Source organism: Sphaerodactylus townsendi, linkage group LG04 (assembly GCF_021028975.2).
Source record: "Sphaerodactylus townsendi isolate TG3544 linkage group LG04, MPM_Stown_v2.3, whole genome shotgun sequence".
In the NCBI taxonomy this organism is placed as follows: Eukaryota; Metazoa; Chordata; class Lepidosauria; order Squamata; family Sphaerodactylidae; genus Sphaerodactylus; species Sphaerodactylus townsendi.
Genome location: NC_059428.1, coordinates 13,966,206 through 13,994,187, shown reverse-complemented (window position 1 = coordinate 13,994,187; position 27,982 = coordinate 13,966,206). Strand labels below are relative to the sequence as shown.

Genomic DNA, 27,982 nt, shown 5'->3' with positions numbered 1-27,982 from the left:
TGCCAATGACTATTACCTTTAAAAATTTACATAGTTTATGCACGAGTGGTGGCCTTTTCACCCACGAGTCCCGATACATCATAAGACCTGATACTGTCCTTGATAAACTCCTACACCACACAGATTACAGATGATAGGATTGTGCCCTAAAATCTCTCTTCTCCCCGCTTCCCCCATGGATCTTGGCAGGAGCACTCGAAGGCTGCAAGCTGTTGTGAGCCATTTTGATTGCTTTTAACAAAGGAGATTATACAGCTCTCGTGTTTGGGATTTTCCTTCGGGCCCACACGGCTCCCTTGAGTTGATCTGGGCGATCGTTTGGGAGCTCTTTGCCACTCGGCTTGGGTCACGGCCTCCCCTGCTGTGGGGATAATACTGAGTTTTGAGGGTTCGTGGTAAAGTTGCTGAGAAGAATTTTGAATCTTCTGGAAGAGCTTTACCATCTGGCAAAGTTTTGTACATGGAGCTCGGGGAAGCCAAATCTTTTCCCGAGGAAGAAAAAAAATGTAGAACCACCAGTTTAAATAGTAAATCAGCTCTTGCAGTTCTTGCAAATGTTAATTTGGTGTATCAGTGAAGAGGGAAGAAGAGTTTGTAGTTAATACTCCCTCCTTTCTCTTCGGTAAGGAGAATCAAGGTGGCTTGCAAGCTCCTTTTCCCACAACAGACACCTTGTGAGGTAGCTAGGGCCGAGAGAGTTCTGAGAGAACTGTGACTAGGCCAAAGTCACCGAGCAAGAATGTAGGAGTGCGGAAATGCATCTGGTTCACCAGATAAGCCTCTGCCACTCAGGTGGAGGAGTGGGGAATCAAACCCAGTTCTCCAGATTAGAATCCACCTGCTCTTAACTACACCACGCAGACTCTAATTTGGAGTACCGGGTTCGATTGCCACTACTCCACATGCAGCCTGCTACTGCGCCAGTGTCCTCGGGACCCACTCATAGTTCCCTCTCTGGAAAGTGAACTCTCTCTATTCCCCATCTGCTTCGCTTACAAGATGCTTGTTGCTGCAGGAAGGTGGGCTGTAAAGTTTCACTTTCGAGACTCCTTACAGGAACTAGCAGGGGTATAGTGGTTAAGAGCAAGTGGACTCTAATCTGTAGAACCGGGAATGATTCCCTACTCCTCCACCTGAGTGGCAGATTCTTATCTGGTGAGCTGGGTTTGTTGTACCCACTTCTACACATGAAGCCTCCTGGGAGACCTTGGGCCGGTCACAGTTCTCTCAGAACTCTCTCAGCTCACATGCAGGCAGGCATTGGCAAATCACCTCTGCATGTCTGTTGCCTTGAAAGCCCTATAGGGCAGGGGTGGCCAACCTATAATTCCCATCAGCCCCTGCCAGCATGGCCAATTGGCCATGCTGGCAGGGGCTGATGGGAATTGTAGTCCTTGAACATCTGGGGTGCCATAGGTTGGCCACCCCTGCCCTTTAGGGTCACCACAGATCAGCTGTGACGACATCCCATAGACACAAACGCAAGATGCACTGTGTAAATAAAGATTGGGTGCCATCAAGTTGCAACCAGCTCACTGCTGATCCCAAGACTGTGGACTTTTCAAGGCAAGAGACGAACAGAGGTAATTTGCCATCGTCTTCCTCTGCATAGCAGCCTTCATCTTGCTTGCTCACCTCCCATCCATACTGACTACGATTGACTCTGCTTTGCCTCCGAGCTCTGGCAAGATCACACTAAACTGAACTATATAAGAGAGGCAGAATAGTGCAGTGGTTAAAGCATTGATCTCACCTCATCCCATAGAATAGAGTTGTCCAACTCTGGCGCTTCAGATGTTCATGGACTACAATTCCCATCAGCCCCTGCTGGCATGGGCAATTGGCTGGTGGGAACTGTAGTCCATGGACATCTGAAGCGCCAGAGCTGGATACCTCTGCCATAGGAGCTTACTACCGTGTTTCCCCGAATATAAGACAGTGTCTTATATTAATTTTTGCTCCCAAAGATGTGCTATGTCGTATTTTCAGGGGATGTCTTATTTTTCCTGTGTTCTGTTCGTCCGGCATGCTTCCAATCAAAAACTTTGCTATGTCTTACTTTCAGGGGATGCCTTATATTTCGCACTTCAGCAAAACCTCTACTAGGTCTTATTTTTAGGGGATGTCTGATATTAGGGGAAACAGGGTAGGTGACCTTGGTCCAGTCACACCTTCAGCCTATCTTACCTCACAGGGCTGTTGTGATGATAACACAGAAAAGGAGAGAACGACGTCAGCCATTTTGGGTCCCCATTGGGGAGAAAAATAGAATATACATAAAGTAAACAAACAAGAGCAGGATAAGAGTTATTCGGGTTGCCGCGAATTATAACAATACATGATACACATCCTTATTACTCCATCCAATTTAATTTTTCAATATAAGCCGACGGCCACAGTCACATACAAACTGCACCTGAACGACTTGACGCTCACTTTAAAAACAAACAAACACGGGGATCTCTGCCTTAAGTCTCAAGGAAATACAGACTTGATCATCCGGTAGGTGATGTGGTGGGTTGCTTCGGCGTTGCCGTATTTCTCTTCGAGCCAGGTAAGGCTCGGCATTTCTTTAGCGTCTTCGTGGAGAGGCTTGGCTCTGCCAACCAGGCTCATGAGCTTCACCTCCAAAGGCCCCGCTTCTGTGTATTCCTGGAGTTCACAGTGAAGGAAAAAGCAAATTCCTTGGTCGCAAACCCTCTTGGAGTGCCTGATGTGGGACGCTTTGAGTCTCAAAAGCTTTCATCTCCCCCCAAAAGCTTGTTGGTTTGTGACGTGTGGACAGCTACCGCCTGAAACTCTTGGGCCCCTTCCGCACATGCAGAATAACACACTTCCTCCCCTCCCCCATTTAAAATAAATATTGAAAATAATTCAGTTGCAATAATCAAAGTCAAAAGTAAGAAAAGAGCCAGAAAAAGAAAATTACATGCATGTACCCTGTTTCCCCGGAAATAAGATCTACCCCAAAAATTAGTTCTAGCATGATTTTTTGGGATTTTTGGAGGAGTCTTGAAATATAAGCTCTGGTTACAGATTTCCCGGCACAGCTGATCTGGTTGCGGGGGGGGGGGGGGGGGAAAATCATGGGGGAGGAAATAAGACATCCCCTGAAAACAAGCCCTAACGCATCTTTTGGAGTGAAAATTAATATAAGACCCTATCTTATTTTCGAGGAAACACGGTATTTAAAGCAACAAAAGAAAAACCGAGAAAATCAAAATTATATTATTTTCTTCTCAACGCTATTCTCTTTAGGATGAGACTAACTTCTCCTTGGCTCTGTTCTTAAACATATATATTTTTTTAAAAACTTATTCTCCAGTCTTATATTTTCTAACTGATGTCTCCTAACAAAGTAGTTCATTAACCACATAGCTGTTTAATATGTGCATATTCTTTTAACCAACCAAATCAAATTAGTATAAGATTCTAAATCCATTTTCTTAGACTAATCTTATTTAGAATCAGAATAATGCACTTTCAGTCCACTTTTACACAGACGTCCCTCTGTGATACACCTCTGAAGATGCCAGCCACAGATGCAGGCAAAACCTTAGGAACAAGATCTATCAGACCACGGCCACACAGCCCGGAAAACCCACCACAACCAGTTTAATCCGGCTGTGAAAGCCTTCGACAATACACTTTTACAATTGTTTCCAAGGGTATTTTGCTATTCCTCACAGTAAAAGCCAGCTGCAAAGTGGATTGGAACTGCATTATTCTGCATGTGCGAAAAGGGAGGCCTCTAGAATGAGGTCAGAAAGAGCCTTCACATACAGCCAAGTCAAGTCCAGCTAGACATGGTGGGAGACCACAGTTCATGACTGGCCTCTTAACAGCTGGGGGCATCCCCAGTTGGTAAAGGTTTAACCTTTCTACCCCTTTTCCCCACTTCACTGTTGACCTTTAAGAAAATGGTCTTCTACTTTCATTTGTAGATAGATAGATAGATAGATAGATAGATAGATAGATAGATAGATAGATAGATAGATAGATAGATAGATAGATAGATAGATAGATAGATAGATAGATAGATAGATAGATAGATAATTCTTTACAAAGTGATAATAGGGCAGGAACCTTGGTTTTGATTTGCAGAACCATTCAAGGGTGCATTTGTCTCCTTTGGCTGAGGTGTGTGGTGTTTTAAGACTACTGGCAAATAAAAATGGGACTTCTGTATTTGCTCTGCAGGTAGGTGAGCTTGAATGTAAGGCGGTTCCCTTTGAAAGGGGGAGGGGCTATAGAAAAAAAATTCTGCACAAGACTAACTTATGTGCAGATTTATGCAAGCACCCTACCCCAGTCACGTGTGGGAGAAAATCCCTGTCTTTTAGGCAACAGGGTATTTTCCACACGGAAAAACCCCATTTTTCATTCTGAGCAGCGCAACAGAGGTGCATTATACGCTCAAGCAGTGTGTGTGTGTGTGTGTGGGTGTGGTGTGGTGTGGTGTGGTGTGTGTGTGTTTCTCAATTTCATGCCATGCATGGAACATACTATGTTCCTTTTTTAAAAAAAACCTCTGAACAGCTAGTGGAGATTGCATCCCCTGGGTGGCAGGGAATATCCCTCTGGCAAGCCACTTGCCTACATCCATGTGGTTCATCGCTAAAGCTCAGCCAGGGGGCTTCTCACTTAGAATCATGGGATCATAAGAGTTGGACGAGGCCCCAAGGGCCGTCAAGTCCAAACCCCTGCCATGCAGGAGCAAATGATCAAAGTACTCCTGACAGATGGCCATCCAGTGTCTCTTTAAAAACCTCCAAGACTCCACCACACTCCAAACAGCCCTTACCATCAGGAAGTTTTTTTCCTGATGTTTAGGTGGAATCTCTTTTCCTCCACCTTGAGCCCATTACTCCCGGTCCTAGTCTCTGGAGCAGCAGAAAACAGACAAGTGTCTGGACAGTGCCTTTGGGCACTAACAGCCCTCCGCCCCCCCGCCCCCCCAGCAGTGGCAATGCGCCAATTCTTGCTCTGGTGCTGAAAAGATGCTGCACCATGCCACCCACCTAGTGGTGGGATCCCAAAAAAATAGTAACAGGTTCCCATGGTGGTGGGATTCAAACAGTGGCGTAGCGCCAATGGGCGGGCGGGCCACGACGGGGGCAGGGCATTGCTGGGTTGGGCTGTGGCAAGGACGCAGCCGCTGCGCCGGTCCTTGGGCGGAAAACGAATGCACGCAGGCGCAGGCTGCCATGTACACTAGACTGCTAGACTGCTTCAAGTTCTGTGCGCTACTGCTGAAGAGCGGAGGAGGGGCGTAATTAAGGCAAAAATCACCAATTAGTAACCCTTTCTTGGCACACACAAATAATTAGTAACCTACTCTCGGGAATCTGTGAGAACCTGATGGATTCCACCTCTGCACTCACCAACTGTAAATTGGGCAGTGGAAACTCGATACTCCCAGCCCTCAAAACAGGGTGGTTGCTTTTCAAAGCTCACCTCTCAGCTGCACCTGATGTCATCCTATGGCCAGGAGAAGGGGGGGGGGGGCAAGCTCTTTCTTACCTTGAAGTCTGCTGTGTCTTCGTACAGGAGTGGAGGAAGGAACTCGGAGGTCGACTGCCCTCGCAGGTACACCAGTTCAGAAGGACTCTCAAGCTGTTTCTCTCTTTCATCTCCTTCCTCTCCTTCCTCTCTCTCCCCGGCCACCTCTGTGGCAAGGACGACTTCAGAGGGAGAGAAACTGATCGGCTCAGGCTGATGTATCTTGCAGTGCAGCAAGGGAAACATCTGGGAGGATGCTCCTTGTTCTGCAGGGATGGAAAAAGTAACCTGTCTGAAGTAGTGAAATCGTAGACCATGGAAGGGACCATACAGGCTATCTAAGCCAGCAGGGTGTAGTAGTTAAGTGCAGGTGTGCTCTAATCTGGAGAACCGAGTTTGACTCCCCGCTCTGCCACTTGAGCTTTGGAGGCTGATCTGGTGAACCAGATTAGCTTGTGCACTCCAACACACGCCAGCTGGGTGACCTTGGGCTAGTCACAGTTCTTCAGAGCTACCTCAGCCCTACCCACCTCACAGGGTGTTTGTTGGAGGGAGAGAAGGGAAAGGAGATTGTAAGCCCCTTTGAGTCTCCTTACAGGAGAAAAAGGGGATATAAATCCAAACTCTTCTTCTTCTTAATCCAACCTCCTGCTCAATGTAGGAACAGCCTAGAGCATCCCTGGCTAGTATTCATCCAGTGCTGCTTGGAGACTGCCAAAGCATTGAGTTCTTCTGTCCAACAGTTCAGGTTCCTTTGCCTCTGCTCATCCCCCAAAACAGGAAAAGGAATGGGAGATACGTGCAGAAATAAGGAACCTTCACAAGCACATGGACAATTTCAACAGGAAGGAAGAAACCATGAAAATGAACAGAATTTGGCTGCCAGTGTTGAAAAACTCTAGAATCAAGACAGTGACTGATCAGCTCCACACAAACACAGGACAACTATAGACAATGGCAATCAAAGGGAACAAAGACCAGGATAGTTCTATTCAGATGCATTCACCTATTGACCTTGCTATCTTCATTGTTACTCCCATGATACAGACTTCTCTGTGACTCACATGCCAGGCTACTCTATTCAGATGGCCTCACCTTTTGACCTCACAGTATATATACTCCACTTGCTTTCCATTCCTACCATCAAATCCTCTGAAGATGCCAGCCACAGATGCAGGCGAAACATCAGGAGAGAATGCTGCTAGAACACGGCCATACAGCCCGGAAACCACACAGCACCCCAATAAGGAACCTTTTTCCTAAACATGCTGACCATTACATTTGTATTTATTTATTTATATCCTGCTTTTCTCCCCCAGTGGAACACTCAACGCAGCTGAGAATGCGTTCTGCCTGCCTCTGTTTTCTAACAACAACCCTGTGAGGTAGGCCAGGCTGAGAGTATGTGACAGGCCCAGGGTCACCCTGCAAGGTTCCATGGCTAGAAGCGGGAATTTTGAACCCGGGTCATTCAGGGCTCTAGTCTGCTGTGCTGTCCGCTGCATCGCACTGGCTCTCGACCTCGTTCCAGAGGCGGTGTTTTTCAGCTTGTCTGTCATGCAGTGCCCCCCCCCCCAAAAGAAGCTGCCTCAACAATCAGTCACTACTTCTCATTTCTCTCCTATGCATCTCTTGGTGATCGTTTATCTGCCTCTCCAGGGCTGCAAAGTCCAGGTGAACCAAAAGCCTAAATTACTGGCTCAGAAGTAAAGAATCGCAGAGCTGGAAGAGACCCCATCAAGTCCAATCCCCTGCCTTGCAGGAACACGCAATCAAAAAAGCACGCGTTTGTCTTGTCCCAAGTTTAATCTTTGGCATTTCCTATTAAAAGGACCAGGCCGTAGATGATGAGACAGACCTCTGCCCGGGATCCTAGAGAGCAGCTGCCAGTCTGAGTGTGCAGTGCTGATTCTGAGGGATCAATGGTCTGTGCTTTGTGCGTTCATGTGTGGGGACGCCCATACCACAGTGAGGGGAGAAGTCAGCTTTACTCACCCCCATTATCCATCTGAAGTTAAAATGAGACTTCCTGTAACTTTTAGTAGAGGAGAGACCACGCTGACAAGAAGCACAGCTTGTGTTGTTGGAACTAATTTGTCCCTGATTTGGGTAGCATATGGCCCCTTCCGCACATGTAGAAGAAGAAGGAGAAGAGTTTGGATTTATATCCCCCCTTTCTCTCCTGTAGGAGACTCAAAGGGGCTTACAATCTCCTTGCCCTTCCCCCCTCACAACAAACACCCTGTGAGGTAGGTGGGGCTGAGAGAGCTCCGAAGAACTGTGACTAGCCCAAGGTCACCCAGCTAGCGTGTGTGGGAGTGCACAGGCTAATCTGAATTCCCCAGATAAACCTCCACAGCTCAGGCAGCAGAGCGGAGAATCAAACCCGGTTCGTCCAGATTAGATACACGAGCTCTTAACCTCCTACGCCACTGCTGCTCCTATGTAGAATAATGCACATTCAATCCACTTTCACAATAGTTTGAAAGTGGATTTTGCTCTTCTGCACAATAAAATCCAGCTTCAAAGTGCATTGAAACAGGATTGAAAGTGCATTATTCTGCATGTGTAAAAAGGACCAGATACTTCATGCCTATACGGATTTCTAACCCCCTCCCCACCCTGGACTGTGAGACTGTTGGAAGCTGGTGGTGGCAGGGGTCACTGTTGGATACAGCAAATGTCTAATGCACAAAGGAACTGAGAAGAAGACCCAGAAGGGGATGAGCAAGGGATCAACTAGAGGGTTAGTGACTCTCTGTTCTTTTCATGTCACTTCTTGCCTGTACTTAGACTGAGACTCTCAGTTCTAATATCCTGTGTATTCTCGGAAGTTAGTCGCAGAAACTCTTCCCAGCTAGCTTTCTGTCCGATCCTAAATGCAGTTCCTAATAAATGTTTACCTTTTGCCCTTCTTAACATGCGTTACCCGCTTCTCTGGGTGGTGAAACCCAACAGTTATGCCGGGCTTATCTAGGGAGGTAGCACTAGATCATAAGAACATAAGAACATAAGAACAAGCCAGCTGGATCAGACCAGAGTCCATCTAGTCCAGCTCTCTGCTACTCGCAGTGGCCCACCAGGTGCCTTTGGGAGCTCACAAGCAGGATGTGAAAGCAATGGCCTGCTGCTGCTGCTGCTCCTGAGCACCTGGACTGTTAAGGCATTTGCAATCTCAGATCAAGAAGGATCAAGATTGGTAGCCATAGATCGACTTCTCCTCCATAAATCTGTCCAAGCCCTTTTTAAAGCTATCCAGGTGAGTGGCCATCACCACCTCCTGTGGCAGCATATTCTAAACACCAATCACACGTTGCGTGAAGAAGTGTTTCCTTTTATTAGTCCTAATTCTTCCCCCCAGCATTTTCAATGTATGCTCCCTGGTTCTAGATCATTTGCAAGATAACTCTAGTAGTAAAAGAATTACCTGGCAGCTCCTTGGATTCCATGCTTTCCAATTCTTCTTCTGTAAGCTGCAGGCCAGCAATCTGGGTAAGGAATATGTTTCTAGAAAATTAAAAGGAGGAAAAAAAGCAACATCGTATTAACTTCTTCTGGAGAGGAGCTGGTAATCAGACAGGGCCTTCTCAATGGTGGCACCGTGCATATGGAATCCCCTCTCTACAGAAGTCTTCTGGTTGCCCCACCTGGTCTGTTCAAGGTGCCGGGGAAAGTGTTTCTATTCTCTCATGGTTTTATCTGATTATTTTAGCTTGAAAGGGGATTTATTCCCGCACTCGCAGGGCAGATCTAAACAAGCCCTCAGTTTGCAAGACCTAAGTCAGGTTGTTAACTGGCTGTTTTGGAGGACATTGATTCATGAGTCAGAAACAACTTGATGGCACTGAATTTCCCTTCAAAGTTCGGTGGCTTGCTCTTCTTGCCCTCCTTCCCATCATCCCTCGTATTTCACTGGAGACCGCGATACCCCATTCATGCCCTCTACTCGAAGGCTCTCTGCATTCAGTGCAGGAGGCCAATTTGCTGGTGGTTCCTGGCCCCTCTATGATGCGGCTGGCCTCCACACGGGTCAGGACCTTTACAGCCCTGGCCCCGGCCTGGTGGAACACTCTTCCTCCAGCTGTCCGGGCCCTGCGGGACCTTGGTAAGTTCCGCAGGGCCTGTAAGACTGAGTTGTTCCGCCTGAGACCTTTGGAGATCTCCAATTACAAGCCTGAAAATGTCGCTGAGGCCCCCCCCCCTTACATATCTGATTTACCATCTTATGCTACCCTCTTAGAGGGGAGTCTGACCGTTCCCTCTCCTTAGGGAGGCCTCTAAATTAAATTGGGTTTTGGGACGCCTGATATCTTGTACTGACCGCTGCTTTGAATGGATTTTATTGGTTTTAGTAATTGCACTGATTGTAATGGTAAATTGTACACATGTGGATATTGTTGTGCACCGCCCAGAGCCCTTCGGTGATGGGGCGGTCTACAAATCCAATTAATTAATTAATCTCCCCTCTTCTTTATTAAATTTCTCGCCTGCCCAATTTGCTTTAGGCCTAACGGGCCAATTTGGCTCTTGGGTCGTCAGTACACTGTCTTTTGCTCGGGTTACTTGGTTTGTTGGTACTGGGCATTTAAATACATTTCGCTTCAAGATAACGCACGTCGCAGAGCGCCCTCTTTACCTGGGTATTCTTAGGTAGCGCAGTCTACGATTGTAGAGTTTCTTGATGAGATAGATATTTTCCTCTTCCAGGGCGTGAGCAGAAGCTTCCAATTCATTCACTTCCTTCCTGTAAATTGCAACCTGCCAAGAAAAGTAAGACTTTGCAATGAAGTCCTTGTTTGACTACATCTTATCTGTTCGGGCAGTGATGGCGAACCTTTTCGAGACCCAGTGCCCAAATTGCAACCCAAAAACCACTTATTTATTGCAAAGTGCCAACCCGGCAATTTAACCTGAATACTGAGGTTTTAGTTTAGGAAAAATGGTTGGCTCCAAGGCACACGTTACTCAGGAGCAGCAGAAGCCCCTTGCTTTCACATCCTGCACGTGAGCTCCCAAAGGCACCTGATGGGCCACTGCGAGTAGCAGAGTGCTGGACTAGATGGACTCTGGTCTGATCCAGCAGGCTCTTTCTTATGTTCTTATGAGTAAGCTTGGTGAAGCAACCGTGCAACGCTTCCAATGGGCGAATCACGATCCTAGGAGGGTTTACTCAGAAACAAGCCCCAGCAACCGAGCTTACACCCAGGTAAAGGATCATGCCCAGGCCAGCCTAGATGTGTGTGTGTGTGTGTGGGGGGGTGATTTTCCACCCCCCTCCCACATTATGAACTCTGTGCATGCGTGCCCACAGAGAAGGCTCTGAGTGCCACCTCTGGCACCGGTGCCATAGGTTCGCCACCACTGTGTTAGGCCCCCGGCTGCCCCACAGTTATTGACACGGACTGGTCTCTGGCTGAACTTCTGTACGCTAATCCGACGCTCTGGCGCGCCTCTCCTCACCCGGTGGGCATAACTGACGGTTCTTACAATTGGGACCAACTTTGGATTTCTTTCATTAGACAAAAAGTTCGATTGCAAGCTGGCAGACAAGGGCTGGCTTGCAACGGTGTTTCCTCGCCTGCATGTTCCAACTCGAAAGTGGGTCGTGAAAGCAGGGCAATGGGACTTTGCAATTTTTATTGGTTTATGCATGTTTGTTTATTTATTTATTTGTATATTTATTTATTATATTTATATACCGCCCTCCCCAAAGGCTCAGGGCGGTGTCCATCAATAGTAAAACAGCTTAAAACATCATATATAATTTATATAAAATACATAAAATAACAAGATTCTAGATGGCTTCAGCCCCTCCCTCCCCCTTTATATACCCACGGGAGGCCAGCTGTTCTTATGGTGGAGTTGACATCATCCCGTCTGGCCAAATGCCTGGCGGAACAGGTCCGTTTTACAGGCCCTGCGGAAACTTTGTAAGTCTCGCAGGGCCCTGATCTCACCTGGAAGCCTGTTCCACCAGGTAGGGGCCAGAGCCGTGAAGGCCCTGGCCCTTGTAGAGGCCAGCCGGATCGCCTTGGGGCCAGGGATCACCAGTAGGTCCGCCTCCGATGAGTAGAGGGGCCTAGAAGGGCGGTATAGGGAGAGACGGTCCCTCAGGTAAGCAGGGCCTATTTTCTATTTCTATTTTCTCCCCAGTGGGTGATTATGCTGAGTGACCTGGACATGTGGTCACTGTACTAGAAATATCCGGAAACACTCAGTGCACTGTCGGAGGCTGGAATCAACTGGCTGTTATGGGCTTTCTGAGTTTTGCGGCCACAGTCTGCTAGTTTGTATGCCAGGCATCTTCAGAATCAAGGAGAGGTGTGTAGGAAACACATCTTGCTGTGATATTCCACAGTAGATGCCAGCTGTAGATGCAAGTGGAACATTAGGAGCAAAACTATCAGGCCATGGACACGCGGGCCAGAAAATCCACAACAGCCAGTTAGTAGGAGCAAGAGGAGGAGGTGGTGGTGGTGGTGGTTTTTCTATTCTGTTTTTCTCTCCCCTTAAGGAGACTCAAAGCGGCTTATAATCACCTTCTCCTCTACTTGCCACAATGGACACTTTGTGAGGTAGGTGGGGCTGAGAGAGTTCTGGTCCAAGGTTAATACCCAGCAAGCATCATGAGGAAAAGTGGAGAAACAAACTCAGTTCACCAGATTAGAGTCTGCCGCTCCTGTAGAGGAGTGGGGAATCAAATCCAGATTAGAGCCCACTGCTCCTAGCCACTCTAACCTCTTGAGCTTACAGGGGGGAAAAGCCGCAGAATACAAAAAGCCCTGAGCTTTCCTAAGAGTTCAAAATTGGCTTATTAGCTCTTAACCGCTACGTCACGCTGGCTCTATTAACACTAGAGCAAGGGATGAAAATTTCCATTACAGAAGTTTTGATATATTTATGCATTTCTATTTATGTACTGATATTCCGCTGTCCTCCCTCAGCCTGGGGAGAATTCCGTGGCTCCTCCTGTAACAGGGGGCACCCTGTGAGGCAGGCTTTTGTAATGAGCTTGTGAACTGCGTCAACCAGTAAGCTTCCGGTGGTGGACAGGCTGACAGGCGGGACTCAAACCTGGGGGTCCCCAAAGTCGTAGTCTGCCGCTCCGTCTGCTATACCACATTGGCTCTCCTTTACAGATCGCACATTCAGAGCCTCTACGATGATATTATTATTATTATTATTATACACATAACAACACAGCACAAGTGTCTGGAATTCATCTCTGAATATCGAGTCCTTCCCAAGGACCTAGGATATTAGAGGTATTTGCGTAGAATGTGTGCAGTTCCTAGAAGTGCTGCTTTCTGCAGCATGTGGACTGATGTTCTGTCCAAGTTTAGCGGCTTTCCAGATGCTTTTTTTTCAAGATTTCTTAGGATTCCTCCTAGAGCACCGACTACTAGTGGGATTACTGTTGTTCTCCTTTCTGCCACGCCTGTCGTTCCAACTTTCAATTTGTAGGTCCCTTGTATTTTGTGGATCTTTTTCCAGTGCTTCTTTGTCCTCACCACCCTGCTGTCAACTGGCACAGCAAACATCTATGATCCAAACATGCTTTTTTCTCTATCACTGTTATGTCTGGGGTGTTTATTGTGCCAGGTGTTTCCTTCGATTTTATCCTTGTAATTCCTAAAGTCCTAGATTATTTTGCTTCTTCATTTTCTGTGGTCTTCATGTGCTTGTGCTCGTACCAGGTCTTGCTACAGGGCAGGCCGTACTTTTTGCAAAGGTTCCAGTGCACCATTGCTGCTAGCCTATTGTGACGTTCAAGATAGTCAGTTTGGGCTATTTTCTTACAACAGCAGATGATGTGCTCCACGGTTTCATCACCCTCTTTGCAGAGACGGCACTTTGGGTTATTATTATTATTATTATTATTATTATTATTATTATTATTATTATTATTATTATTATTATTATTATTATTATTATTATTATTATTATTATTGTAGATTTCACAGCTGCCAGATCTTTAGCTGGTTGTTGGCCTTCATTACAATTCGAGCCTCACCCAGAGGCCTAGGAAGTTGTAATGTATCGGCGTAGTATTCGTGCGGATCCCAGCAGGGCTGCCTTCTGAATTTATTATTATTATCATCATCATCATCATCATCATCATCATCATCATCATCATCATCATCATCATTATTATTATTAATTAAGCTTGTACACCGCCCTCCCCCGGAGGGCTCAGGGTGGTTCACAACACAAATATACAAATACAATTAAATATAGTACCCATCTCCGTTAAAAATACAGTGCTCAATTTACAACAGTATATTACATTACAGAAGGTAACAGATGGCGTCTGACAGCTTAAAACTCCCCTAAGAGGGGACAGCAGGGCTCCCGTTGTCAAAAACGGGGGGGCGTGTACATAGATATGGCCCTGTACAAGGGACCGTTCCATGAGTGGGTGAAATTACACATTAGGGTTTGCCAGCTTTGACCTAGAAAACTCCCGGAGATCTTGGGGTGGTAACTGGGATAGCAGAGATTGGAGGGGGATAGAGCTTGGTTGGGATGTAACGCCAGAGTCCACCACAATAGCTGTCTGAGCAGCACAGAAATAAGCCAATGAAAAATGGCTCCTCCCACTGTATTTTTTTCAGTCCCAGTTATTCTGTAGCAGGAAAGCAAAAAAACCCACAGTCCTACATTCGGTGCATGGGCTTCCATTGGAAAACCTAGGTGTGGCCTTTCACACTTGTGTATGTGTACCATGTGCTGTCCAGTCACTTCCAGTTTACAACAGCCCTATGAATTAATGGCCTCCCGAATGTCCTGTCGGTAGCGGCCTTGCTCAGGTCTTGCAAAAGGAGGGTGGCTCTCTGTGGCTACGGAATCAACCCCTCTCATGTTGGGTCTGCCTTTTCCCTTCCTGCTTTCACCTTCTCCTCTCAAACTTACCTCTTCCTTTAGCCATTCATATTCTTTGATCTCCCGGCAGCTGATTTTGTCAATGTGCTTAACGGCATTCTGAAGAAAGAAAAGGTGGAAACTTGGCTGACGGTGAAATCCTTGGCATTGAGGGATTTGATACAAGGAGGAGGAGGAGACGAAGAAGAAGAAGAAGAAGAAGAAGTATCACACGTGACGGTGACGAAGACGAAGACAAGATCGGTAAAGATTTAAAGATCTAAGACTAAGACTTAAGACTTAAGACTTAAGATCTAAGACGACCAAGACAAGGCGAAGGCGAGGCGAAGAGGCGAGCGAAGAGCGAGGCGAGAGCGAAGAAACTGAGAGCGAAAGGCGAAAACGAAGAAACGAAGCGAAAGCGAAGAGCGAAGAAGAGCGAAGAAGAAGAAGAAGAAAGAAGAAGAAGAAGAAGAAGAAGAAGTAAGAAGAAGAGAAAGAAGAAGAAGAAAAGAAGAAGAAGAAGAAGAAGAAGAAGAAGAAGAAGAAGAAGAAGAAGAAGAAGAAGAAGAAGAAGAAGAAGAAGAAGAAGAAGAAGAAGAAGAAGAAGAAGAAGAAGAAGAAGGGTCACCCAGTTGGCATGTGTTGGAGTGCACAGGCTGATCTAGTTCCCCAGATAAGCCTCCACAGCTCAAGTGGCAGAGCGGGGAATCAAACCCGGTTCTCCAGATTAGAATGCACCTGCTCTTAACCACTACTTTGGTGACAAAAGCGTGCCCACCATAGAGACAGTTGGAAACTTTGGGCAAACCTCCTTTTTCTTATTCGTAACATTTTTATGCCGTTGATTTTGCACAAGAACTATCCGGCAGCTTAAAACAACATGTTACTTCTCTGGGGGTAAAAAAAAATAACTTGCCAGTTGTTATACAAGGCTGTGCTGATTTCCACCAGTTCCCCTCTACCAGTGGTGTACCCACAGGAAATGGTGTCTGGGGCAAGTACTGATTGTGCACCCCCCAAATTGAGGTGGGCTGGCAGATGAATGGCATGAGATTGGGCGGGCAGGCAAGCGAGGGTGTAGCGAGCTTACCTTTAGTATGGGGCACTTTAGTATGGCGCATTTACCTTTAGTAAAGGGACTACCATTCCTCCTTTACAGGAAGAACCCAAGAAGTGCACAAGGAAGAGAGTTTTCTCCTTCCCCGTGCTGCAACTTAGGGGCACTGGCGTGAGCATGTCCACAGTTCAGAAAAAAGACCAAGATTTCAAAGCAAAAAAAAAAAGATACCTCAGTAGCCCATTCTTTCTTCAGTTCCATTTGCTTCAGTGTATATTTGTCAATTTTTTGCTTTGTTTCTTCCAGAGCAATTCTGAAAAATTCTTGGGGGCGGGGGGATAATAACAAAAGGAGGGAGAAAAGGCACAAAGGAAGATCATAGAATCATAGAGTTGGAAGAGACTAGAAGGGCCATCAAGTCCAACCTCCTGCAATGCAGGAACACACCGTCAAAGCACTCCTGACATATGTTCATCCAGCCTCTCTTTAAAAACCTCCAAAGAAGGAGACTCCACCACTCTCCGAGGCAGATGTAGAATTATTTTTGTCCTACAGCACATGTGGATAAAGATCCCTTACTGTTCTCATAAACAATTTTTTAATGGATTTGTTGGACAATAACAATTTTTGCTGGTATATAATAGAATGCCAGTTTTTCCCCAGTAATGAGAATATGGTCCCATCTTAATACTGTAGCAATCGTTTTTGGGCGTTTCCCCACTCACCATGATCCCCCCTATGCCGCGCACCCGGGCGTCCCCACGACCCCGCACTCTGCGCGGGGTCATCAAAAGGTGGCCTTTGCAAGAGCGCCAGGGATGCTCGACAGCAGCAGAGTTGGGGCGGCTGCGCTGTTGCCGCCCCTCTTGTGGGGAGTGCCGGGGGACCCCGCGCTACTCTCCTCAAGTAGCGCGGGGCTTAAGGTAAGTGGGGAAAGGCCCTTTGTTCTCCTTTCTCAAATCATGTGCCATTTGTGTTGTGGAGTTTGATTGTACTTAAAGGATTACCTCTTTCCATATTGCCCAGCCCACCAGTTAACATCTGCCTCACAAACCTTCACCTTTTCTTTGTATTATTGCTCTTTCCAGGTATATTCTTCTTTAATTGTTTGTTCATTAAAGTTCCTTCAGTTAAATTGTTTATTAATAGCCTCACCAACAGCACAAACAATTGTCGATGGAGGTTTAAGTAAACCATGTGAGATTCAGAGAGGAAAAAGGTTGCCCACTGTCTCCTTTCCCTGTTGATACTAGTTCTGGGTGTACTGAATAGAGACATAAGACTTAATGAGAGGATTGCGGGGGTGGGGGCAGTGGTGGGATCCAAAAATTTTAGTAACAGGTTCCCTCACCAGCCCCCCCTCAGCAAAGGGGGCAGGGGCGTACCTAGGCAAACCTGAGCCCTGGGCAAAACCTGAGTTGGATGCCCCTCCCATGGGCAGCCACCCCAACACGACCCCCCCCCCAAATATTTTGCACTACGTCATTACTAAATCATTGTCACATTATAGAAAATGCCCCAAATCACAAATCTGAACACAGCAACGGTGAAACACACAGGTTCTTTGATAGAGACTGGTGAGATAAAAGGTACGAAAGGCTGAGAATCAATGAATTGCTGTACCTGAAAGGGATTGACCCAGTTCAGGGAGTTACATTATTAGTCGCAATTGCTATATGGAACCTTCACGTTCAAAGGCAGTGTGCCTCTCGGGGAGGCGAGGGCGTGGAGATGGAAAAGCGGACCCTATTAGTAACCCACTCTCGGGAACTGGTGAGAACCTGCTGGATTCCACCTCTGGGCGGGGGTTTATAAATTAAGAAAGGGTCTTATAAATTCTGTAGCTCCATGGGATCCCCAGATTCCGCAATGAGGCTGACATCCCTATTTTCCAGGCTGAGTAACCTTCATTGAGTCTTAAGCGGATTCCGCACGGGCCAAAAACAGCGGCGTGAAAACAGTGTGAAATGGTTTAAAATGGCGTAAAAGGGTTTACATCGTTTTCACACCACTGTTTTTGGTCCAAGCAGAATCCGCCTAAGTGAGAAAGCTAAGCTGTGAGTAAATTAAATAAATAAAAGTCGACAACTTCCCAAAAGGGTTTCGTTTCAAACTCTTTTAAAAGTTTAACTTCCAAGTACAATTCAGGCTTAAAAAAAATTGCAAGCTTTAACAAGAGAAGAGCTTTTTCAGAGATGTGAAGATGCCCCACTTCTTGTGGGGTGTGGAAACCCCCCCCCCCCACACACACACACTTTTTCTTCTGGTCCAAACAGGCTGTGCAAGTTAAAAAATATTATTTTATTTAAAGTGTTTTTACCCAACCTTTCCGTCACCAATATTCGAAGAGGCTTACACAGTCTAATAAAACCCCAGTGGTGTGCCACCACAAAACAGCACATGGGCTTTTGTGGCCCAGGCACTGACATTTCCCCTGCCCACCCCCCACTCCCCACCCCACCAGCATCCTTCCAACCCCCCCCACCACAATTTTTTTCTCCTCTGAGCGATGCCAACCGGCAACCCCCTGGGGGTGGAGGATTCCCTGGCATTAACCCTGACCCCAGTATGTTGCCAGCCAACACCACTTGGAGGAGAAAAGGTTTGTTGGTGAGGGTTTTTGCAATGATGGTGGTGAGGGTTTCTGTTGGTGAGGGTTTTTGCAATGATGGTGGTGAGGGTTTTTGTTGGTGAGGGTTTTTGCAATGATGGTGGTGAGGGTTTTTGTTGGTGAGGGTTTTTGCGATGATGGTGGTGAGGATTTTTTTGTTGGTGAGGGTTTTTGCAATGATGGTGGTGCAGTGGCGGTGGCAGTGGGAAGAGGCAAGGGAGTGGGGGGAGAGGGGTCGGGGAGGCAAAATGTGCCCTCACATGATCCGGGCAAATGGTCCCTGTGTCGTCTGCCCCCTCGGCCCCCCCAAGTTTTGCCAATGTGAAACCCAACAATAACCAATGATATCCATCAAAATCCCATATAGCACAATAAAATACAATAAGTACAATAGAAACCCGGAAGAACTGTATGACCAGAGGCATTAAGTGAGATGAAAGAAATGTATATGTACACCTTGGGAAGGAATGTCTTTCTCAAACCATGTTTGGCTCTTTCTATTGTCCCCAATTAAAAAAAAACTATTGTACTGCTGCTGTTTGCCCCCCCCCCCCCCGCTTCCCCTAATGAACTGACAGGGCTGCTTGCAGGTTGAAATAGTAGGCTAAGAGTAGCATACCTATCATTTCCTCTAGGTCTGCCCTTAGTTTCAGGATATCTTGCTCGAGGACCTGGATTTGTTGGGCGTGGTCACCGCTCCCCGTCCTCTTGTATTCTAACCAGTAGTCTATCTCTGCCTGTTTCACTTGAAGCTTTTGCTCAAATTGATTGATCTGAGAGCGCATGTCTGTCGGATAACAATAAGCCATGGGTTTGGTAAGATGGCAGCATTCGTAACGGGCTGTGCTAGAGTTGTCAGGTCCAGCAAGACTTCTGATTGGTTGGGCAGATTTTTAGGAATGTTGCTTTGGCAGCACAGCACAAGAATTTACACTGTGCTCCTGAAGTTAAGCATAAGCATAAGCATTTTATTGTCATTGTGCACGCACAACGAAATTTACAGCAGCATTCCTCGATGCACACAATTTCAGACTCATACCCCATCCTCACTTTCCCCTTCCTCCACCCATCCCTACACAGCCCCAAACACATCAACACGAAGCCACGGAGTTCAGCATAGCCACAGCTCTAGAGGAGAAGCTGTCTCTAAGCCTCTTTGTCCTAGTTTTGATAGACCTGTATCGTCTGCTGGATGGTAACAGTTCAAAAAGAGAGCGTGCTGGATGAGACGGGTCTCTCAGAATATTTTGGGCTTTCTTTAAGCTTCGGGAATTATAGAGTTCTTCCAAGGAGGGGAGAGGGCAGCCGATAATCCTCTGTGCAGTAGTGATCACCCTTTGGAGCGCCTTCCTATCTGCCACTGTTTAACTGGAGAACCATACACAGATGCAGTAGGTTAAGACACAGCGGTAAAAGGACACCAGGAGTTTTCCATTCAGTTGTTGTTTCCTTAACAGTCTCAGATAGTACAGTCTTTGCTGGGCCTTCTTAACCACCGCGGCAGTCTGTACGCCCCTGGTCAAGTCCTCTTTAATCATGACGCCCAGAAATTTAAAACTAGCCAAGTTAAGCTCTGGCAATCGTTTTGTGGCTGGCAGCCATTTTGTTGCTGCACCCACCATGGGATATCAGAATTCCAAAGGGGCCCACAGAGTCAAAAAGGTTGGGGACCCTAGGTTTGGAAGTTAAGCAGGGCCAGCTGTGGCTAGTTCTTGACCAGGAGGCCATCAAGGAAGGTTGTGATTCCTATGAAAAGGAAGGCAGTTGCAAACCACACCTGAGCATCTCTTGCCTGACAGGGTTGCCAGTTGGGACTCCCCTCCCCCCCAATGCGTGACTTGCCTTTGATCAGTTTTTCCTGGTCCTTAATGTACTGCCACTTCTCTTTCATGGCCTTCTCCACATCATCCCGGGTCACAACCTCAATCTTCTCTAGTTCTTTCTCTTGCTCTTTCAAGGTGGCTAGGAGGGCCCTGATGTGCCCGGCCTGTTCTGCCTTTAGGTCCTCATTCTGGGGCGGGGGGGTGGGGGGGTGGGGGGGAGGAAAACACAAAATTTTTGACCGGTCCTGTTGGTTTTGATTCACATTCCGCCTTTGCCAATGCCACCTTCCAGAGAGCTCACAAAAACGGTGCAAAGCAAATCCAACCCTATGAAACCATTGGAAAACTGTTTGGGAGCCACAGTTCCGATAATTCAGCAGACCACTCTGTATCCTCCTTGTACTTGACTTCTCACGTCTGTCTGTGTGAAAATCAGTTTTCAAAACTCCTTCACAGTCACGGAGGGATGCCAGCAGTGGTGGGATTCTAATAATTTAACAACTGGTTCCCCCCCCTCTCACCCCCTTCCCACTGCTCACCTGCTGCAGAGGAACTTCTTGTGTGTGGGGGGGGGTTTGCCCCCCCCCTCGCTCCCTTCCCACCGCTTACTTACCTGCTGCGGAGGAACTTCTTGTGTGTGTGTGTGTGGGGGGGCAACGGGGCCTTGCTGCTGCTGCTGCTGCTCTGAAAGCCCCCTCACTCCTCTGGGAGAGGGGGAGAGGGGCGATGTGGCTTTTAGCTGCAAGACACCTGGCTGCTCCAGGCTCTGAAAGCCATTTTTAACAACCGGTTCGCCAAACTCAACAAAAAAGAAAAGGTACTGGTTCTACTGAACCGGTATGAACCGGCTGAATCCCACCACTGGATGCCAGCCTCAGGTAGAACCTGGGGATCCCCATGGAATGACAGCTCATCTCCAGATTATAGCAATCAGTTCCCCTGGCGAAAATGTCTGCTTTGGAGAGTGGATTCCCTGCCCTCCCCAGGCTCCATCCCAAATCTCCAGAAGTTTCCTAACCTGGATCTCGCAATCCTACCCCCATCCTCCAGGTGGCTGGAAGAGAACTGGCTTCCCTACAGTCACAATTGTGCAAAACGAAACACATTTCAAGGCTAAACAATTGTCCTCCTCACTGCCTCAGTCCAAGCTGTCTACCTGCTTCTTGTTGCTTCCCAAATAGCTCTGCCTTGTCATGCCCCCACAGAGGCTTTTGTTATTTCCCCATTAAACTTAGTTTCCCCATAGTTAGCATGGTTTTAGTTCATTGTTAAGACTCCTAAGGGAGGGCATTTTAGTTAGCCCCTGTCCCTTTAAGACATTTCCCAATAGGCAGTTTCCTTTCTTTATCTAGCAATCCCCTGTTTTAGTTCCAGCCAGCCAGTCAGAGTGAGGTGCCAAGGGTAGTTGGAGACCGGAATATTTGTGACGTACATATTAGTATATGGTGGTCCATAGAGCACAAGTTAAGTTTAACAGTAAGTAGAACTAGACAAAGACTGAAAGAACTGAAAGGAAGCAAGACACAGTGGACTTTCTTGAAAGCTGCCAAGAGAAGACACAGTCTACAGCTTCAAACCTGCTCAAGACAATCAAGTACTCTGATTAGATAGACCCAATGGAGGAGTTAGGCCGTTCCTGATTCTCTCAAGTAATAAACCTATTATAAGAACTGTTGAACCTGGCTTGTGTCTCCCCCACTCTGTCCTAGCCAAGTACAGGGCACCAAAAACAGATTCACTTGGGGAGCAGAACATGCCTCAATGCTTCTTGCTTTATTTTGCTTTATTTTTCAAAACGTAATCTTCTTTCATTAACATTGAAACCATGCCCAGTAGTCCTCTTTCATTATCATTGAAACCATGCCCAGAGAAAATGAGGAAGCGATTGACGGAAGGGTCAGCCAATCATAACCCTTCCGGCCCAGTTCTTCACCCTATCCCAACTGTATGTCATTTCTTCAAAAGGTTCAGCATGCTTTGTTCTGTGGTGGAGGAATATACAATCTATTATCATATGTATGTGGAACAGAGTATTGTCCAATATCATCTGTAATTGGGCCCTAAGGCTACCTAACGGAGCGGGAACTTTGTCAATCATAATTCCATCCCCTTAGTAGCTTTAAGCAGAGATACTAGTTCACTTACTCTTTGGAGGCATCTCTCATTTATATCTTCTAAGCGTTTGATTTCGACTAGAAGCTGATCGATTATCTCTTCTTTTATCTGAATTCTGGAGAGAAATAAATGCATGGGAGGAGCTAATGTAAAGTCCAGTAGATTGACACTAGACCAAAGATGCTACCAAAAAAAAAAGAGAGAGACAGCAAGCAACCCCCTCAGATGGAGGTTGTACAGAAAGGAGAAGGAAATGAGAGGTGAAGAAGAAGAAGACTTTATTTACAGTCAATGACCAAATATATTACAAATCTCCAAAATATCTACAACAAAACAAGAATGCAGATCTCTCTCCCGTATTCCAGCACTATCCATCTATATATCATTATACTTTGTAGACACACCAAACAGCATAAAATTACTAGACAAAACAAAAATATCTAAGGGGGATGCCATATTCAGATCATTTTTTTCTTTTTCATAATGAATAGACAGAATTTTGCTACCCATTTAGTAATATTCTCCTTCTTATCTTGTAATAGTTTTTCACAACAAACTTTATCAGAACAATATGTCATCTTGTGTAGTAGATGTGACAGGCATTTTTTCCTTGCCTCCTCATAAAGGGGACACTTTAATAACATGTGCTCCATAGTTTCTACAGAATTCAGAGAGCAAGAACATAACCTTGTAGCATAAGGTATCTTTTGGTATTTCCCTTCTAAGACAGCAGAAGGTAAATGTGCACTTCTTGCAAGAGTAAAAGCTCTCCTTAGATCTTTATTATCCAGATAAGTTAAATAAGGAGCAGGGGCAGTGGTATATTTATGTGTATACTATAGAGGAAAATCTGAATATCTTGCCAGATCAAACTGTCGTGATACATCTTTGGGAAATGAGAGGTGGGCAACATCACAGCAGGAGAATCCCAACGTAAACAAAAAAACTGAAGGAAAAACCCACTGTGAAGCAAAGAGCCACAGGGTAAGCATGGCATGCATAAATGGCCCAAAAGACTCATATCTTCATTCCTATTCTTGCCTGACAAAGAGAGTTTTGATTCTCAAAAGCTTATTCCCTGAAAATATTGTTGGTTTCTAAAGTGCTGCTGAACTCAGATCTAACTATTACATTATGAAGGTTCCCGTTCAGCACAGGGTTCAATTTCTAATTTTAAAAGGCCCTCTTAAACATTACAGTCTTGCATAACTTGCATCATGACAGAAATATGCTGTTAGGTGAGTGGTGGCGAACCTATGGCACAGGTGCCAGAGGTGGCACTCAGAGGCCTCTCTGTGGGCACTCGCACACAGAGTTCATCATGTGGGAGGGGGGTGGAAAATCGCACACACCCCACACACACACATCTAGGCTGACCTGGGCATGATCCTTTACCTGGGAGTAAACTCAGTTGCTGACAATGGGGCTTGCTTCTGAGTAAATCCTCCTAGGATCGTGATTCACCCATTTGAAGCGTTGCACGGTTGCTTCACCAAGCTTACTCCTGAGTAATGCGTGCCCCGGAGCCAACCATTTTTTCTAAACTAAAATCTCAGTATTCTGGTTAAATTGCCATGTTGGCACTTTGCGATAAATAAGTGGGTTTTGGGTTGCAATTTGGGCACTCGGTCTCGAAAAGGTTCGCCATCACTGTGTTAGGTGATTTAGCCTGGATATAATCTTATACACACTAGCCCAAGTCCTGTTGGAAGAAGATCATGATACAAAAGAATGAAGAAATCTTAAGGTCAGTGCAAGGTTGTTAACCTCCAGGGGAGTCCTGGACACCTCCTAGAACCGTGCTGGCGAACCTTTGGCACTCCAGATGTTCATGGACTACAATTCCCATCAGCCCCTGCCAGCATGGCTAATTGGCCATGCTGGCAGGGGCTGATGGGAATTGTAGTACATTACATCTGGAGTGCCAAAGGTTCGCCACCACTGTCCTAGAATAATAACTAATTTCCACTCCTCTTCCTTGGCAAAATTGCTGCTTTGGAGAGTGGACTATATGGTATTGTAACCCACTGAGGATCCTCTCCTCCTCGATCCCCGCCCCCCCTGCCCCCCCGACTCTATCCACAAATATCCAGGAATTTCTCAATCCAAAATTGGATCCTCTCTCCCGCCTATTAGTCAAGCATGTGGTGAGATGTTGAAATTCCTGCATTTTATACATACTGATATTCCAATAGAGCTTCTGGGAAATATGTCCGAGCTTCCTTGGGCTGTTGCGATGCTTTTTTCTTCTTCTTCTCTTTCTTGTCTTGTTTGTTCTTGTCTTGTTTCTTCTTGCCCTTTGCCATGGTTTACTGCTTTGTAAAATGAAACAGGTCTGGGAGAAACACAGACAATAGTCATCTTCTATGTCATGTAAATTGCTATCAGTGCACCTGGAGTGAAAAGCCATGATCTTCTCTGCACACGGCTAAATGAAACCTTTTCCAAAATGGAGTAATAATAATCTGTTAATGCTTTCAAAATGCAAGATGCTATACCATCTTGGCTGCACTTTCCCTTAGCAGTTCTGGAAGGGATTCCAATGTATGGAAAACTATGATTGAATCATCTAAGAACAAGCCAGCTGGATCAGACCAGAGTCCATCTAGTCCAGCTCTCTGCTACTCGCAGTGGCCTACCAGGTGCCATTGGGAGATCACATGCAGGATGTGAAAGCAATGGCCTTCTGCGGCTGTTGCTCCCGAGCACCTGGACTGTTAAGGCATTTGCAATCTCAGGTCAAAGAGGATCAAGATTGGTAGCCATAGATCGACTTCTCCTCCATAAATCTGTCCAAGCCCCTTTTAAAGCTATCCAGGTTAGTGGCCATCTTTTTATGGACATTTAATGACTCTGAGCTTTGCCTGTTAAAGCTTTAGTAGAGATATTGATTGAGGCAAAATTTAATCAAAGGAGCTGAGAGATAAAGGCACCCTTATGTATTTTCTAGGGCTATGAAATGCTGAAGGCAGTCTTTTTTTTCTAATTGTGGACTTATGATTAACATGTAGTGAAGATCTTTGACCCATACGCAGGACCAAATATGCTTTATATTCCAGGTTATGACTCTGGCAAAAGGCACAAATGTGGGGGTATTTATTTATTTCATTTTTGAAAAGCATCCAAATGTGGCCTACAATTTCAGTTCACACAATTCAACAAATTAAACCAAATTAGTATTTTACACACACACACACACACACACACACACACACACACACACACACACACACACACACACACACACACACACACACACACACACACACACACACACCAATAGTTTAAGCAGTCCTCTCCCTGATCCTTAAAACTTTTCTGCCATTGCTGCTAGGTTATAAAAGCACTCTTCATAAATGCTGTGGTGCCCAGGAACCAGGGAGGAAATTTCTTACCTTCCCTCAAAGGGTTTCATCCCATCAACATCAATTAAAAGCTGGGGGGCAGCTTTCTGAGAACCCCCACCCCATGGAACATTTTTCAATTTAATTTTGGATGCACCTTGCTTGTTTTTTTTCAATTCTTCGAACGCCCCAAGGTACAAATGTAACCTGAACAGCAGTACAAAATAAATAAAATACTTTTGTGCACCACGAACCCGGGCTCACTAAATGAGGACTGAAGGGTGTTTCCTGTTCTGCAAAAGCCATCAGAAATCCAAGAGCCGTGCCAAAAAATGGTCCCACCAGGTTTGGGGTGAAATCAGTGGGTTAGATTGACAGCCCCAATTTCTCCAACTTCCAAGGAGGGCTGGCGAGCTCCAGCACTTTGAACTGATTCCAGACAACAGAAGTCAGTCCCTCTGAAGAAAATGACTGTTTGGGGGCAAGGGTTTTAAAGCATTACATCATACTGAGGTTCCTCCCCTCCCCAAATTCTGCCTTCCCCAGGCTCCATTCCCAAGTCTCAAAAGAAGTTCTCAACCCCGAGCTGGCAGCAACCTTGGAGCAACTTTGCACAGGGTTTGCCTTGCCCATCTTACTTTTAGAAGCAAAAATGAGAGGGAACTGGGGGCTTATATTTGGAGTCCACATTTGTAACCAGACAGAGTGACCCACCACAAGTCTCCTGAATGGTTTGACATACTTCCTTATACCTGTCATCGGGTAGGACAGTGGCAGGGGATGGGGGAATAGAAGAAGAAGAAGAAGAAGAAGAAGGAGGAGGAGGAGGAGGAGGAGTTTGGATTTATATCCCCCCTTTCTCTCCTGCAGGAGACTCAAAGGGGCTGACAATCTCCTTGCCCTTCCCCCCTCACAACAAACACCCCGTGGGGTAGGTGGGACTGAGAGAGCTCCGAGAAGCTGTGACTAGCCCAAGTTCACCCAGCTGGCGTGTGTGGGAGTGCACAGGCTAATCTGAATTCCCCAGATAAGCCTCCACAACTCAGGCGGCAGAGCTGGGAATCAAACCCAGTTCCTCCAGATTAGATACACGAGCTCTTAACCTCCTACGCCACTGCTGCCAGATCTAGATTGAGAAACTACTGAAGATATGGGGGTTCAGCCTGGAGGGACGCAGTCCTCAGTGGGGGGCAGGGGATGGGGCGGTATAAAAGTTTAAGCAATAAAAATAGGGCCCACCCTCCGAAGCATCCATTTTCTCCAGGAGAACTGATTTTTTTTGTAGTCTGGAGATGAACTGCAATTCCAGGGGATGTCCAGGTCTCACCTGGAGGCTGGCACCCCCACCCACTGCCAGTTCCTGATGCACAAAAACCTCCCACCCGTAGGGCTCAAACAGCACGACAGAGTGCTCTGGCTCACGCTTGCTATCCCTCCTCCCAGGCCTGCTCCCTTCCTACCTGCACCGGCCTCCAGGTGCCTTCCAGCTACAAACACTCTCTCGGTTACCATGGCAACACTAACAAGATGGCCACTTGCAGGTCAGGGGGGGGTCTTGCTGCAGCCTTCACTCCTCCTCAGAAAAAGGGGGTTTGTCAACCTCCCACCCCCTAGCAAAAGCTCTGCCGTACCTTTTTATTAGAAATAGTCTAGTGTCTGATTTGTAGGTTGGCCTAAATTGAGAAAATGTTTGCACAACTTTTGGCTTTGGGCTCTTTTTCTTCAGAGCTGCTTTGCGCTATCTGCCTAGCTCTTATGGGCCAATATCTCCATCTTGTGTCTCAGTGTGGGAATGACAGCAGCTTTAAAAAGCGAAATGTGTCCACGTGGAAAAGCCACCATCGACTCAAATCACTTTTGTTTAAAAAAAAAAACCCCACCACATTTTAGGGCCATCTGTCATTCATCTGCATTTGAGCTGCTAAACAAATTTGATCTCATACACAGGTGTCAAACTCGTGGCCCTCCAGATGTTACGGACTACAGTTCCCATCATCCCCTGCCAGCATGATGCTTGCAGGGGATGATGGGAAATGTAGTCTGTAACATCTGGAGGGCCACGAGTTTGACACCTGTGCCGTAGAATATTGAAAGGTTGCTAGGTTTTCTCCCCCCTGCGCCTTTAACCGCAGCTGAGCACACAGAAATATGCAGAGAAATTATACAACCTGGAGATGAATTGGGAAAAGGCTGCAGCTGTGTGTGACCCGTTGTCGTTAGCAATAGCCCAAATATAGCAAACCCGCACAAGAACATGGAAGAAGTTGCCTTATACGGGATCAGACCTTGGTCCATCAAGATCAATATTGTATACCAGTGATGGCGAACCTTTTCGAGACCAAGTGCCCAAATTGCAACCCCAAACCCACTTATGTATCGCAAAGTGCCAACACGGCAATTTAACCTGAATACTGAGGTTTTAGTTTAGAAAAAAAGGTTGGCTCCGAGGCACGAGTTACTCGGAAGTAAGCTTGGTGGTAGTCAGTGGCTTTGCTTTGAAGCAACTGTGCAACTCTTCAAACAGGTGAATCATGACTCTAGGAGGGTTTACTCAGAAACAAGCCCCATTGCCGGCAACCGAGCTTACTCCCAGGTATCGCACTTAAGTTCTTCGCATGAAAATCAGTGGGGTTTAATAGCACTTAACAGGGTTACCTACACTGCC

At 46.4% G+C, this 27,982-nt stretch overlaps 1 protein-coding gene across 1 annotated transcript; it reads right to left on the bottom strand.

Annotated features, from left to right (window-relative positions):
• Window positions 1–2,350: 2,350 nt before the first annotated feature.
• CCDC83 (coiled-coil domain containing 83) lies at window positions 2,351–26,833 on the bottom strand. The gene is made up of 11 exons (XM_048493265.1): window positions 26,778–26,833; window positions 24,155–24,308; window positions 22,004–22,088; window positions 19,878–20,046; window positions 18,655–18,822; window positions 15,656–15,747; window positions 14,416–14,484; window positions 10,139–10,260; window positions 8,930–9,009; window positions 5,524–5,768; window positions 2,351–2,652 (listed from the first exon to the last, which is right to left on the bottom strand). Exons 2-11 carry the CDS (start codon window positions 24,277–24,279, stop codon window positions 2,476–2,478), a joined length of 1,332 nt encoding a protein of 443 aa, XP_048349222.1. The 5' UTR covers window positions 24,280–24,308; window positions 26,778–26,833; the 3' UTR covers window positions 2,351–2,475.
• Window positions 26,834–27,982: the final 1,149 nt, after the last annotated feature.

Coding starts and splice junctions, on each gene's coding strand:
- CCDC83 (XM_048493265.1), bottom strand. CDS start 24,279: ATGGCAAAGGGCAAGAAGAAACAAGACAAGAACAAACAAGACAAGAAA. Junction 20,047..22,003: donor ATGAGAGATGCCTCCAAAGA/GTAAGTGAACTA, acceptor CCCCCGCCCCAG/AATGAGGACCTAAAGGCAGA. Junction 14,485..15,655: donor AGAAAGAATGGGCTACTGAG/GTATCTTTTTTT, acceptor TTCTTTCTTCAG/AATGCCGTTAAGCACATTGA.